The following is a 13,989-nucleotide window of genomic DNA, read 5'->3' on the forward strand; positions in this document are numbered from 1 at the left end:
TAGAGCAATGTCAGAGCCAATCTTCCACAATTCCCAATATCTAAAATATAAGTAAGTGTGTCAGACATTAGTTACACCTACCTAGTTTTCTTACATTCTGAGGAGAGTGATCAATGTCTCCAGACAGTGATTTTTCTGATCTGCTGACCATGACAAAATCAGAGATGACAAATTTTACCTTTACAGGCCCTATGGTGTCTCACTGTATAAATATGTGCTACATAGGCTGCAGGGCTTCACTATTTTTGGCAAATAAAACAGTGATATTGCTGCAGAAAGCTTCTCAGTAATGAAGGGAGCAATAACCAAGTATTAATCTTGTTTTAAAGAGAAACTGACCCTGTAGTGGCAGCAATCAGGGATGGAGATGAAAAAGCAGTATGCAACATGATGAAATCAGGAAAAAACCTTTCTGTACCTAATAAGGATGGCTGGATACCCCTCCATGAAGCTGCATACTATGGCCAAGTGGGCTGCCTGAGCCTGTTGCAAAAAGGTCAGTGAAGTTAAAACTAACTCATTACAAAAGGGAAAAGAAGAACATGAATAAACTAAAAGACCAAATTAGCAGTATTTCAATCCTAGCCTGGGGCTATGTATGAAGTTTCTTTCCAACCTCCCTGCTTGTATACTAATTTCACCTTCTCTTGGAAAGTAGTTTTCCAGACTGAAGCCTCTAAAAGCTAGGCTATTTGGGAGATAGTGATACAGGATAGATTCTGCCAAGCCCTGGATTTCTTATGTTCAGGCCCTGAAGCTGAGCTCTCTCCTGTTATGAGCTGCTTGGCTGCTGCAAGCTGACAGGAATAACCCCACTTTTCCCTGGCGGGACATCCAACCCAGCATCTCTTTGCTGGTGCTTGAAGTTAATTACTGTAGTTTGTTTTTCAAACTGCGGATGAAGAACAGTTGATCAACAACTTCCTGCATCACTAGTGGCCAAAGCTGAACATTTTAATCTAAACTGGAGGCAGGTTTCGATACTCAGCCTGAGTTATAGTAATGTTGTAGTATATTCCTAATTTACATTGCCTATGGAAATGAATAAACAACAAAAACTTAAACCCTCAAGAATTTAGGAGGATGGTGGTGCTGCAGATACTTGTGCACTACATGCCACAATGACTTTGGGCTCTCCATTCCTTCGCAGCGTACCCAGGCACCATCGACCAGCGCACCCTCAATGAGGAGACAGCTCTGTACCTGGCCACCAGCCGCGGCAACCTGGACTGCCTGCACACCCTGCTGCAGGCTGGGGCTGAGCCCGACATCTCCAACAAGGCCAGAGAAACGCCACTCTACAAAGGTGAGCAGCTGCTTTTACCGGGCTGCCGAGCTCTTCTGGCACCACCGGGGCAGAGCTGCAGCATCACTTGTGATGAGGTGCTGAAAGTCAGTGATTAGCTCTTGTTTTCTGATTCCTTGTGGTAGTCCTTTATCTTCCATGCCTGACCTGCCATACCATGGCCTCTTATCTCATCCTCAACAGAGACAGGAATAGCAGCTGTCCTGCAGGGTGCAGGCTGTGATGGGATGCTGAGGATGAGGGGCCCTAAGCATGGGCTGTCTGCACGATGTCCCAAATTTACAGAAAGCTGGGCAGTGAAGGACTACATATGCTTTGCTAAACAGTAGGACCTAAGTAGCTGTTAGATGTGCAAGTACAGTAACTGTAGACATGCCAGTGATTCATATATTGTGTGGGTCAGGCCAGGCTGTGTGCCATGGGAGAGTTATACAATTATAAACAATTCAATGAGGCAGATAAAGTATTTAACACAGACATATCACTTGGCTGCTGGTTGGAAAGAATACTTTCTTCTTTTAGTAGACTAGTAATATATCCATGATATCACAAACATTCAGAGTAGACTTCTCACACCTTCAAATCCAACCTCCTTTGCTCCTGCCACGACAAGTTTTAGCACTCTAAAACATTAAAAACACATATTACAGGTTAAAGCAACAATCTTGCCTCCAACTTTGGGTGCCTAGAATTAGAGCTGCATTTAAAATGCTTTTGTTTTAAAATTTTGGCTTTTAGTTGACTAGGGAAAAGCTGCTCAGCTGTGCATTAAACACACAGTAGCAGTAGTAGCAGTAGTAGTAGTAGTGGTAGTAGTAGTTGTTGCAGTAGTAGTAGTGCTCATAGTAATAATAATCACAAACAAATGATAAACAATGATATGAAAACACCCTTTAGCCAGAGAACTGTTAGTAAGAATGGGCTAGCCTTGAAGGAGTATCTTCTACACCATCCTCCAACAACAACAATAACAAAAGAGCTAAAAAACCTGTCATAACAAAATAGTCATTCCTCATATGTAAGCAAATTAAACTCTGCAGAGCTATGGGTAGATAATTACAGAAATGTCTAATTACATACTTGCTTTCAGTATATGAGTGACACCTTCTTATGGGGGAGAACACCATGGAGATATTGCAGGGGAAGAATCAAAACTAAAAGGTGGGACCTCTGTGAGAAAAGACACTATTGTTTCAAAAAAAAAACTAATTGCTGTGAAATGTGCTTCTCCTCTGTACATTGTACAACAGATGCCAATGGGAGCTTTTCAGTGTAGTTACTCATCCTACGTACCTTTAGGTTGGAGTCCTGCCATTAAGGTGCATGGGAAGCCTCATGATTTGGGATTCAAAAACCTATGGGACAAATTGCTAGAATAAAAATCAACAAAATGCTTTTAATTATTAAGAAACTATCTTTAGATGGTCCTAAACTATAAATTGAACTATAAATTGAGAAAGTGCTACTGACTCGCACAGCTGTTGGTTTGAGCTTTTTTTATTTCCTTGTCTACATGGAGCTTTATTTGCAGTCCATGGCAGCAAGATGAAGAGTCAGTTTGCACAGAATTTGGAAAGAAAGTGTTCGGGTCACATGATTTCTGTAACATATTTGTTCTTCATAAATTACTTCCTGCACCTTATCACCTCACTGTGTCCCTGTGGTTTCCTGTTGGTACAAATGTGCTGGGCCAGATTCCCCCAAGTACCAGATTTGGAACAACCCCTGCACAGGACACTTAGCCAGGTCCACCTGAAGACTGGCTTCACTGCCACATCCTTTCTGAGCCTCACACAGTGTCACTTGGCAGCAGCCTTTGTTCTCATACAGACTCAAATGGATCTTTGGTCCTACTATGACCTACTTGTATTATATTGCCTTGGGCTACATGAAACAAATACACAACACCCAGAATATTTTCAAAAGCCTGTCCTAGTCTCTTCCTTTTTTTCCAAAACAGCTTGTGAGCGCAAGAATGCAGAGGCTGCAAGGCTCCTGGTGCAGTACAATGCAGATACCAACCATCGCTGCAATCGAGGCTGGACTGCTCTCCATGAGGCTGTCTCCCGAAATGACCTGGAGATCATGGATATCCTTGTGAAAGGGGGTGCCAAGATTGAGTCAGCAAATGCCTACGGAATCACTTCTTTATTTGTGGCAGCTGAGAGTGGGCAGTTGGAAGCTTTGAGATACCTTGCAAGATGTGGTAAGTAGGCTTTACATACACTTATTCATTTAATTCTTAATAATTTCCCAGTAATTGTCCCTGGCTCAGTTTTTCTGTCTCTTGCGGCCCAGCCTGCAGAGGCACTAAAACCCTGTTGCTCCTGATGGTGGAACTGGGTAGAGTTTTTCACAGAGCATGAAATACATGGTGTAGACACGTGCTTCTTCAGCATTCATTCATGGTTACCTGCCTTGGGTAGTAACACGGCGCTGTCTGACTGCATTTCCTAGCAGCTTTCTAAATCCACAATGCTGCACACGTATCCTAAAATCCAGTCAGTCATAAAAGACAGCTGTAGGTGGTGATAGATGGCAATAGTTGAACTTCAGCCAATCCTATCTGCTCAAGACCATGTGCAGTGATGGGCAAGGTTAGCTGTCCTCATAATGCATCCTCTGAAGATAAAGTACTACTGTAGAGGTCATATCAAATAGGAGACAACTCACTCTCCCTATGTGTAAATGTTCAAATACATAAACAGGGTGAATCTGAATCTAATTTACATTAAACCTATCTTTTATTGCTCCACTCATGTAAAACAGCTTTACAATAAGCAAAATACTCTTCACTACTGTTCTGAGGCATATTTTATTTTCACAGTGGACTAATATCTCCAACGAAGGTAAGACATGGGTCCTGCACTTGCAAAACAAGAGCTTACCAGTGATGAAGATAAGAAAATCTTTTGAAAAAACTAGTATGCTTAAGAAAGATATGAGAGTTGGGAAACAAAAATGTGTTCTGCTGCCCAGCTAATCTCGTCAAGAGAGTTTTGTATGACCAGTTAGTCCATCATGCTGCCTATGACTTAAGAAACTAAGCCAGAAAGTCATTTGTGTTTCAAATTAGATAGATATTAAGATTTCCCTAAATTTCAATTTTAAGAAAAATGCACAAGAAAAAAATCCAACAGAACTGTCCAATTGTTTCAAGGCATGAAAAGCTCTTCTGAGCATCCCAGGAATGATATCATTCATTGTTTATGATAAGCAGGTTTCATCATACAAAGGGGTTTTTTCTCATTAGGAACATAGTCCTGTGTTATGTTTTGTCACTGTAATTCTCCTGATGTTTCCAGCTACAACATCTTCAAAGGGCCAAACACAACACAGATGTTTCAGCTTAGGGTGAGAGCCCAGGGAAATGTTCTCATTGGCAGGGAGCTTCCATGGTCAAACAGAAGACTGATTGGTTTCTTTATTGGAGTTTAGAAGCAAAACTCCAGTGAACTGTCATTTCCATTTAGGATACACATAGAGCAGCCTCCCTGAGAGCATCGTGGTACAGTATATGACAGCCAAAACCCAGGCTTAAGAGACTTAAATATCTACAACAGGAAAAGCTAGATTCTATATTGTTTATGGCAAAAAAGTATTGTCTTGTTTTATACTTGCATGTTATTTTTTAAGCAAAGGACATATTAGAGCTCAAGACAAAAATTCCCAAATAATATATTAGTTCAATGATAATATTTCTCTTTTTTGTAGTAAAACTTACTATTTTAGCCCAACTACAACCCTCACAAAGTGGAGATATGGCCTCAGGTGCTGAGTTTTGAGATGCAATATTCATTGATTAAGGCAATCCCAAATAAAACCTGTTTAGAATTGTTGAACAGCACCATGCAAATGTTATTTTATAGAGTACTATTTTAGCCTGGATACATACTAAAATTAAAAAGTAGTATAAATACTATAAATGTGTATAATACTTACAGTATGACTATGCGGGGTATAAATGATACATATAAATAAATATATAGCATAAATAGATATCCATAGAATTTTGAGGAGCACCTATTAAGATAATCTAGTCCAAACTCCTGCTCAGGAATAGTATATATATATAGTGTAAACACATAAATATTAATGGAATTACTGTGTTTGAAAGAAAGGCCATGCCATATAAAGAACAGTCCATTTAAATTTTTTTACCTTTGAGCTACAGCTGATGGAGCCTGGACTCATGATTGGCACCTAACAGTTGCCACCCATGATAAACTGTTCCTCATAAAATTCCCATCATATTATAAACCAATGTAAATCTATGATATAAAGGTGTATAACTGATATGACTGTGCCACTTCTGATATGACCATGTTCACATCCCCATTCAGCACATTTCTTAGCTCCAGTGTCATGGAAATATAAGTGTTAATTGAAAGTATGTTCCTCCTATATCATTTTAACTTTTGGTGCTAAGAAGTTTTCTTCCTTCCTAGGTGCTGATATAAACACACAAGCCAGTGATAATGCCTCTGCTCTTTATGAAGCCTGTAAAAATGGACATGTGCCTATTGTGGAGTTTCTTTTGTCCCAAGGAGCAGATGCTAACAAAGCCAATAAGGATGGCCTGTTACCTCTTCACATAGCAGCCAAAAAAGGGATTTGCGAGTAAGTTTTAGTTTGTTTCATGGTTTCATCTTTTAGACAAGAATCCAAAGACCTTAAAAAGGAAAATGTAGTGTCCCAGAACTAATTCTGAGCAATGGGAGCAAGGCAGATACCAGCTGAGAAATGGGCTTTCTGCTTCCAGAGCTCAGGCTAGAAACTATAAACTGGAGATTGTGTTTGGAGGCTGGGATGGGATGAGGTGAGCAGGAATGTGGGGTAAAAGATTCCTTTAATTTTACCTAGACATCACCTATTACTTCTAAATAACATCATGTATCTTGGAAGTGAATTAAACTGTAGTCCTCAAATTTTTTTCCTGAAATATAATAGAAAAGATATTGGTGGGGAGTGTTAGCCCTTAATAGCTTTTGCAGCATGGTTTGCAATCATTTTCCTACATGGGCTCATTGTGATTCTTCTGCACAAGCAGAAGATGCTGGATTTGTCTCTGGTGTGTTCAGTTTTTTAAACAATATTTCAGTTCCTGACAGCAGGAAGTGCTTAAGTGGATCTCTAGGGCATTAGTGAGATTGTTGCTAGAATATGGTGTCCAGTTCTGAAATCCTTCCTTTCAGAAACCTTTCAGGATATTGTAAAGGCTTCTAAAAAGAAGGACAAGAATTTCTCATGGTCCGGAAAATATATATTATTAGTGGGTAATTAAATAACTCTTAATTGTAACAGACAAATTCTTAAAAAGACCCACTGCTTTCTTTCTGAAATTAAGTGTGTTTGAGATAGAGCTGAGCATATTTTTTAAACAGGGAGAAAAGTAACTAGTAGAAAAAATAAGCAGAAATCAGGTAGAATTACCAGTCCTCCGAAACAGAGACTTTTCTAGGAAAGTGACAAACTATAGTCTGTAATAAAGAATATCAATTTAGAAGAAGCTGTCTGGGGATGGGATGTTGCACTGTCATGTAAGTAGTAACCTGGGACATTACAGTGTGCTTCTGAGCCTGAACTCCACAGCATTTACTTCTGATCCTAGAGCAAGTTTTAGTTACTGCTTTTAATGCCTCACTGCTGGAAGAGAGTGACCCACAGGTAATTTTTCATTGCAGTAACAGACCCCTTTGGTGAGTGTAGAGGACTCTTCTGACTATCACAGTTTCTACCAAAATATTTCTACAACAGACAAATGAGAATGTCTGTCCAACTGCAGTGGGTGTTTCTGGGCAGGACAGCTATCTTTGCAGAGAGCTGCTCAAGTGGATTCCTATATATTTCACAATATTTAACATCACTACACCTTCCCATAATGTTTTTCATTCAAGCCTTTAGAGTTGCTTGGGAATGCCAATTAAGCTTCTCAAATCACTTTGATAAACCTGAGGATATTAATTTTCTGTAGTAGGAGTAGGCCTGGTTCCTTGTGCAAGTTGTGTATTCTAGAGGGTAGCTCAGGGTCAACTTATGTAACAGGTTTATACACTTACATCAGGTATATGAATACCCTGCACTAACATAAGTATGATTCAAGTTTTTTTCCAGGGCTTGAGTTATAAAGTAATTTTCTTGTGTGAGAGACAGAACACAGCTTCAGTTGTTCACTTTCTAAGAAGTTTATCTGAAAGTACAGTAAGTTGATCTGAATCCAAGTTGTATATAGAGTATGGGCCAGATCTCTGAATCTTCCCCCACCCCTGCCAGTAGTCTCATACTCTGACCTGAAAAGAAATATACATGGAAACTCCACAACCTGAGTTCACCCCTGGGTTATGAAACCAAAGGCCTGATTCAGGGATCATATCTATTATTCCCAACAACCAGCAGTACAAATGAGACCAGAATTTAGTTCAAACTCTGCATTCCTTCACTTGTAAATGACAGCACAAATTCCGTCCACAACTGCTGCAAACTAAGTAGAAAAGAAAGACAAAAGAAAAATACATTCTCTTATAAATATTTATCTAAATGACAAAACTTTAGCCCATTTGGCTTATCATTCTTAACTCCTCTGGTATTCAGTAAAATAACACCCTTCATGGTGACCTCAGTATTCCTGCAGATTTAGTATGTAATTCTGCAGGAATTCCACACTTCAACTTTTTGCCAGAGCACGAAGGCTCCCTACCATCAAAAAGCCAAGAATGTGGTCCCAGGGCTCAACTGTCAACTCTTGTTGCTTGGTGTTTGTTTATTTTAAATGACACCTTGTCAATACTGACCTGAAATTCATAAGGGTCATCATATAAGCTGTAGTATAATCACAAGCAGTCATTTAACTCTTTCCCCCTTAGAACCGAGATGTTGAGAGGGGAAGAAGGCATGAAGAGTGGGCAGATTTATTAAGTAAATACAAGTCAGTAAACTCTTGTCATGCTCACATAAGGGATGCTCTGCCTCCTCCTCCATATAACCCCTAACAAGTAGAAAACACAGAATCAGGTGTCAGGGATTAGGGAAATCTTGGCACTATTTAAAAACTGTACATGAAGCTCATCCCTGTGACAGACACGGGATGTGGTCTGACTTGTCTGGCTTCAGCTGCCTTCACTTGAGTTGCATTCTCCCTCTAGGAAATGCCCCAGAGGCACCATATTATTGAACTGACCCACTTTTGAGGGTGAGAAAGAGACACAATTAAACTGACAAAAATTTGATGCTTCCTGCTTGTCATACCAACATAAATGTGGGGTACAGGGACTGTACTGAGCTCTAGGACACTGCAGCCTTTGGATGCAGAGCCTCAGCATGGCACCTGTGCAACGGGGTTCAGGTTCCCCTTGTAGACAGAAATGATGCAGTGCCTCTTTAACTCAGATGTGAAGAGCTGGCTGAAGCACATATGCTGGAGGGAAAGAACAAAACAGACCCTTAAATCTTCAAAACATTTGATCATGGGATGAGTAATGCTGGTACTTGGCGTAGTGTCCTCACAGTACTCTGTGCCCTTTTTGTTATTAGGCTCTTCAGAACATTTGCTGAGGGTGGGAAGTTGCCAGCTCACCAGCACCCAAACCTCCTGCTCCCTGGCAAGTGTCACAGTGCTGGAAAATTAGTGTGAATGCTTGGAGGAAAAAAAAAAAAAAAAAAAAAAAAAAAAAAAAAAAAAAAAAAAAGTGCTCATTTTCCCAAGATATTTACATAATTTAAAAAGCCTTTTTGTTTAAAAATGAGATGTAGAAGTAACTTGGAGACATCAACAGTCCATCGTGTAAATAGGAACATAATCCTGTAAAATGGTATGCATCTTCAACTCTTATTTCAACTCCTGGGAGTGTTGGAGGCTCAGACATTTACAGGATCACAAGACCATCACAGACAAAGGTTTTACTGGCTTAGTTCATTACGTAAATATATGTTTGAGGGCCCAGTGTTGGGACTACCATTTCAGTCAAGCTGAAAATAAGCAGCATTTCAAACACTACATGGTAGGAAACTGAGCTTTGCATGTTTGTGTGTCACCAAAGCTGTTGCCTGCTAGGTAGAGTAGTGTGCATGGGAGAAAAAGAGGCAGGGAAGGTGTGCTTGGCTTCCCAGCACACACAAGTTCCTATTCAAGATATCCCCCTCTACACAGATATTACAAAGGGAGTGTGGGTAACTCCTGACACAGCAGGCAGACTCAGACTGGATGATCCCTAGACTGCTTCTGAAAGTAGCTTGAGGTGACTTGTCTATATCTACAGAATCAACCTAGAGCCTTGACTATATCACCCAACTTTATGAGAAGGAAATGAAGATTTAGCCCATAGGGTTGGTCATGCAGCTTCACTGACACCTGTGCAGACATAAAAATGATCATGGACTGCAGGGCTCCTGTTCATCATATATTTGAAATTCATATTACATATTAGAGTAGCTTGATTTATGTTGTTGTGTTTAAGGCCACATCATGCTTCCCAACAGCAATCCCCCAGTACTGGGGTTTAGGACTTGGCTGCACATTTTTTCTCCCTCAGCTGAAACATGGAAACCAGCCTGAAAAATATTTTTACTTCTCTTTCTCCCTTTTACTAATTGTCTTTTTGGCTCCCTGTGATCTGGGATGGACATTGATAGCCCCATGAATTTGCCATAGCCAAAAGCTGCACAGTGAAGGCCTGCAGGAAAGGGATCAATGCAGGGTAATAACTGAATTGCAGAATCTAATAGGGAAGGCCTGGGAACCAAATGTGTAGTTTATCCTAGCTCAGTCCTATAGACATGAGATTTCACCTCCTGTCTGGTGTCAAGCCTATTACTGTGGCTGTGACCCACAAGACCTGCCATCTTTGTGTTGGCACCCTTCTCTGCTAAGCAGTAAAGCAAACCCTGTGAAGGGGAGATACGTTCTCTTTGCTGACACCTCAGGTTGGAGGTTGTGCACCATTTTGTCCAGTCCTACCCACAGCATGATGATGAAGGTGCAGAATATCTGGTAGTTCCTGGCTGGTCATCTGCAGTTTGGGTTGTGGAACCTTAGAGAAGTTACAACAGGTGGGTGAATGCCAGCATGTCATCTCTTCCTTGTAACTGCCCCTGTAGTTGCCATTATATCACAGAAACTCATCAGAAATATCAAAAAAATGTGTTCCTCCATGAAGGGGGAAGGTCACACAACCCTCATTTTTGCCAAGGTAGGTGCACAGGGAGTTGCTGACAGGTTTGAGGTTTGCACTCTGGTTTCTATAAGTGGCTCCTGTGCCTGAGTTAGCAGGCTCTGCCTTACGGGTACAATCATAAAGCTCTGATTTGCTGCAGGGTTGTGGAACCCATAGAGCTCACTGCCGCTCACTGAGTCTTCCTCCTGGCAGGATTGTGTCCATGCTGATCCCCGTGACCAGCCGCACCCGTGTCAAGCGGAGTGGCATCAGCCCCCTGCACCTGGCGGCCGAGCGCAACAACGATGACATCTTGGAAGAGCTGATAGATGCTGGCTACGAGGTCAACGCTGCCCTCTCTGATGAGAGGTCCTGCCTCTATGAGGACAGACGCACCACCCCACTCTATTTTGCTGTTTTTAATAACAATATCTATGCCACAGAGCTGCTGCTGCAAGCTGGAGCCAACCCCAATGTTGACCTCATTAACCCATTACTCATCTCCATCCGCCATGGCTGCCTGAAGACCATGAAACTGCTTCTTGACCATGGGGCAAACATTGATGCCTACATATCAAGTCATCCCACCACATTTCCAGCAACCATCATGTTTTCAATGAAGTACCTTTCTGTGCTGAAGTATCTCCTGGATCTGGGCTGTGACGCAGGTTCCTGTTTTGAGTGTCAGTACGGAAATGGCCCACACCCTGCGTTAAATTACAGGCGGGAAAGACTTAATGATCCTCAGGTGACCAGGGAGCCAACTGTAGTACAGGTAAGCACTGCCTAGTCTACCTACAGGACTTCTGAAGACGTCTGCTACTAGTGGGTTTTGACAACTTTAGTGTATTTTTTATTCCAACTGCTTTGTGAGAGAAAATACCACTATCCTTATTTGTTTACAGAAAAAACATTCCAAGTTTGTGTCCAATGACTGCAGGAAGGTAGGCAACAGCCACTGTGGGCATAGGTTGAATTTACAGTGAATTGTAGCCATGTTGACAGTCTTACCAACAGTCTACAATGCTCTTTTCCTCTGGACCTGAGGTGCCAGGAGTGAGGCATATTTTCCTGACAAACATATGGATGATAGCATATGGGTGGTAGAAGCTTTCTTTTTTCACTTGCCCTGTAGGATTTGTTTTGGCTGATACAGAACGTTAGCTACTGGCTACATGAAAACAGTTTAGTGCTTCACTCTGTGAGGGTAAACTACTGGTGAATGTGAACAACTGCAATTTCTGAGTCTACTGGATAAGCAGTCATGGAGAAAGAGCATAAATTATTACATTAGCTATTTGACTGAGTTATATTTGATGTTTTCACAAGAGATTAGGAGATTTAGGTCCATGATTTCATATTCTCAAAGCCACTTATATGCTTTAGATATCTACATTTTATACATGTATCTTTGCAGTCCTTTCTAAAATGCAGCTCGGCTCAACTTTCATTGGGCTGGAATGGGACTCTCAATCCCTTAAAGGACTTTGCTCTATTTTTTTGCTTTATTTTTTTCTGATTTCTATATCTCAAAATGTATCTCAAAACCTAATGCTCCACTCAAAATTTGCTGTCTTTCAACATTTACACAAAAATGAAATCTCAATATGGCAGTTTTTCTATTTTGCAAAGAATCGAGGAAAAAATCAATCAGCTTCTATCTAGTTTAAGTGCATCTTTGAGGGATTCAGAAGAATCTCAAAGGCATGGTTACCAATATATGTTCTTTGGTGGTGGAAAGAATAAAGGAAAACATTAAAAGATCCTAGGAAATCTCGACCTTTTTATCAGTCCTGTCTTCCAAAAGACTTTACTCTCCAGTAACATATTGGGGGTGAAAAAAAACAACCAAAAAGAAAATCTTATAGAGAGAATTTTAAGATCCATCACAATAATCTCTTGTCCTAAACAGGGCTTTACCCTCGAGAGTCTTTGTCAACAACAAGATGCCTCCAGGATACTATATTTTTTCTCAAAGGAAAAATTATAAAATATATCCTCTCTAGTTCTTGATCTGTGATATGGTAGCACATTGAGTGAACAGGGAGATGGGATTCCAAGACAAGCAGAGAGGGTTTGTCTGTAGCCCTCTATGGTATCCCAACCAATCAAAAGCAGTTCCTTCTGGATCTCACTTGAAACTACTGCCTAAGAAAATATTAGGTCACTCACAAAGAGTCACATCTAAATGTCACATCACATGAGGCAGCGATAGCAAAAACTGTATAAAATTTTATCTGTGCCCAGAGAGAAAGCAGTGAGGAGAGATGCACACAGAAAAAAAAAAAAATAATCCCTTCCCTGTAATACTGTTTTAAATTTGCTTTTACTGCTAGGATTTTGGCTAATCAAAGTGAGGCTTGTGTAGTAACTTCATGATATGTAGTTATGACACAGTTTATATTCTGAAATACAGAGGATCTTATGAAACTACAGCATTCTCCACCCAAAGGATGTCCTTTTTCTATTTTCTTGTGTAAGATTACATAAGGATAATAAATCTGAATTATTAGTCTTTATAAAGACTATGAACTACTGTAACTGGATTTGGAAAATGCGCAAATATAAATCATTACTGATGTTACTAAATTAATGTGTCCTGGAGAAAGTGAACACTGAAAAATGGTCGCTGACTCCCTCCACGTTTCTGGAACTGCTGTTGGTCCCGGGAAGGTGGGACGGACAGCAAGGACTGTACTGCCACGAGAGGGCATTCGGGCTTCTGCCGAGAGCACCGGCTCAGAGCCACTGTCCCTGAGTCAATCCCACTGCCCAGTGTTGCAGTTTTGCATTATTTTTCTTTATTTTGCTATACTTATTTTCCTGCAATGTGTTTTGAAACGTGTTTATTCCAGAAGTTTTTGTAAGCTGAGCTTGTGAACAGGGAAAAGAGAAAAAGGCAGGCAAGGTCTCTGGTGGAGACAAGAAGAGAGCAAGTAAGATCCAGTGTTTTATGGCCCTACACATGTCTTTATTTCACTCTAATAAAGCAGTTACTAGGTGATGGTAGTGCAGGTGCCCAGTCTGCCTCCCACAGGTAACTGCATGCCAGTGACACACACTGGAGAGTGACAGCCAGATAAACAAAACTGCATTTTCTATAAGCAGCCCAGGTGGGAAACTGTGGGTTGTCCACCACGATTCTTCTGACATCACTGTCTCTAGCTGTCCTGGAAAACACTACATGGTGATGTTCAGTAAAAAATAAGAGTCAGGAGAGTAGTAAACATTTCTGTGAATGCTCTCACCTTGAACAAAATAATCTTTTTTTTCTGCAGCTCTACTTTGCTAGGTGAAATAATATAATTTTACTTCTGAAGAAGAGTATCGGCACAACAGTTTAATGATTTTGAGTTAGGACTCATGCACAAATAATCAAATTTGATCTAGTTGCAGGAATTTAAACTGAGAGAGCTTTAAGCTGGTGCATTTTCTTTCCTGTTTGGTGTGGGCTTAGAAGGTGTTTGCAGACAGTCTGAACGATTACATTGATGGATGGTGCTTCAGCCACCATCACTCAGTGGGGTTCAGCCA

At 40.7% G+C, this 13,989-nt stretch overlaps 1 protein-coding gene across 4 annotated transcripts in view; it reads left to right on the plus strand.

Moving 5' to 3' along the window:
• The window catches only part of ASB2 (ankyrin repeat and SOCS box containing 2), a 47,874-nt gene that overhangs the window by 28,133 nt on the left and 5,752 nt on the right, over window positions 1-13,989 (plus strand). For all 4 annotated transcript variants that reach the window (XM_083862779.1, XM_083862777.1, XM_083862776.1 and 1 more), the window contains 5 exons: window positions 330-496; window positions 1,151-1,306; window positions 3,267-3,512; window positions 5,755-5,926; window positions 10,669-11,230. In XM_083862779.1, coding sequence (XP_083718905.1) covers window positions 330-496; window positions 1,151-1,306; window positions 3,267-3,512; window positions 5,755-5,926; window positions 10,669-11,230 — 1,303 coding nt within the window. The remainder of the gene's footprint in view (window positions 1-329; window positions 497-1,150; window positions 1,307-3,266; window positions 3,513-5,754; window positions 5,927-10,668; window positions 11,231-13,989) is intronic.

This window comes from Zosterops lateralis, assembly GCF_965231275.1.
Source record: "Zosterops lateralis genome assembly, chromosome: 6".
Lineage (NCBI taxonomy): Eukaryota > Metazoa > Chordata > Aves > Passeriformes > Zosteropidae > Zosterops > Zosterops lateralis.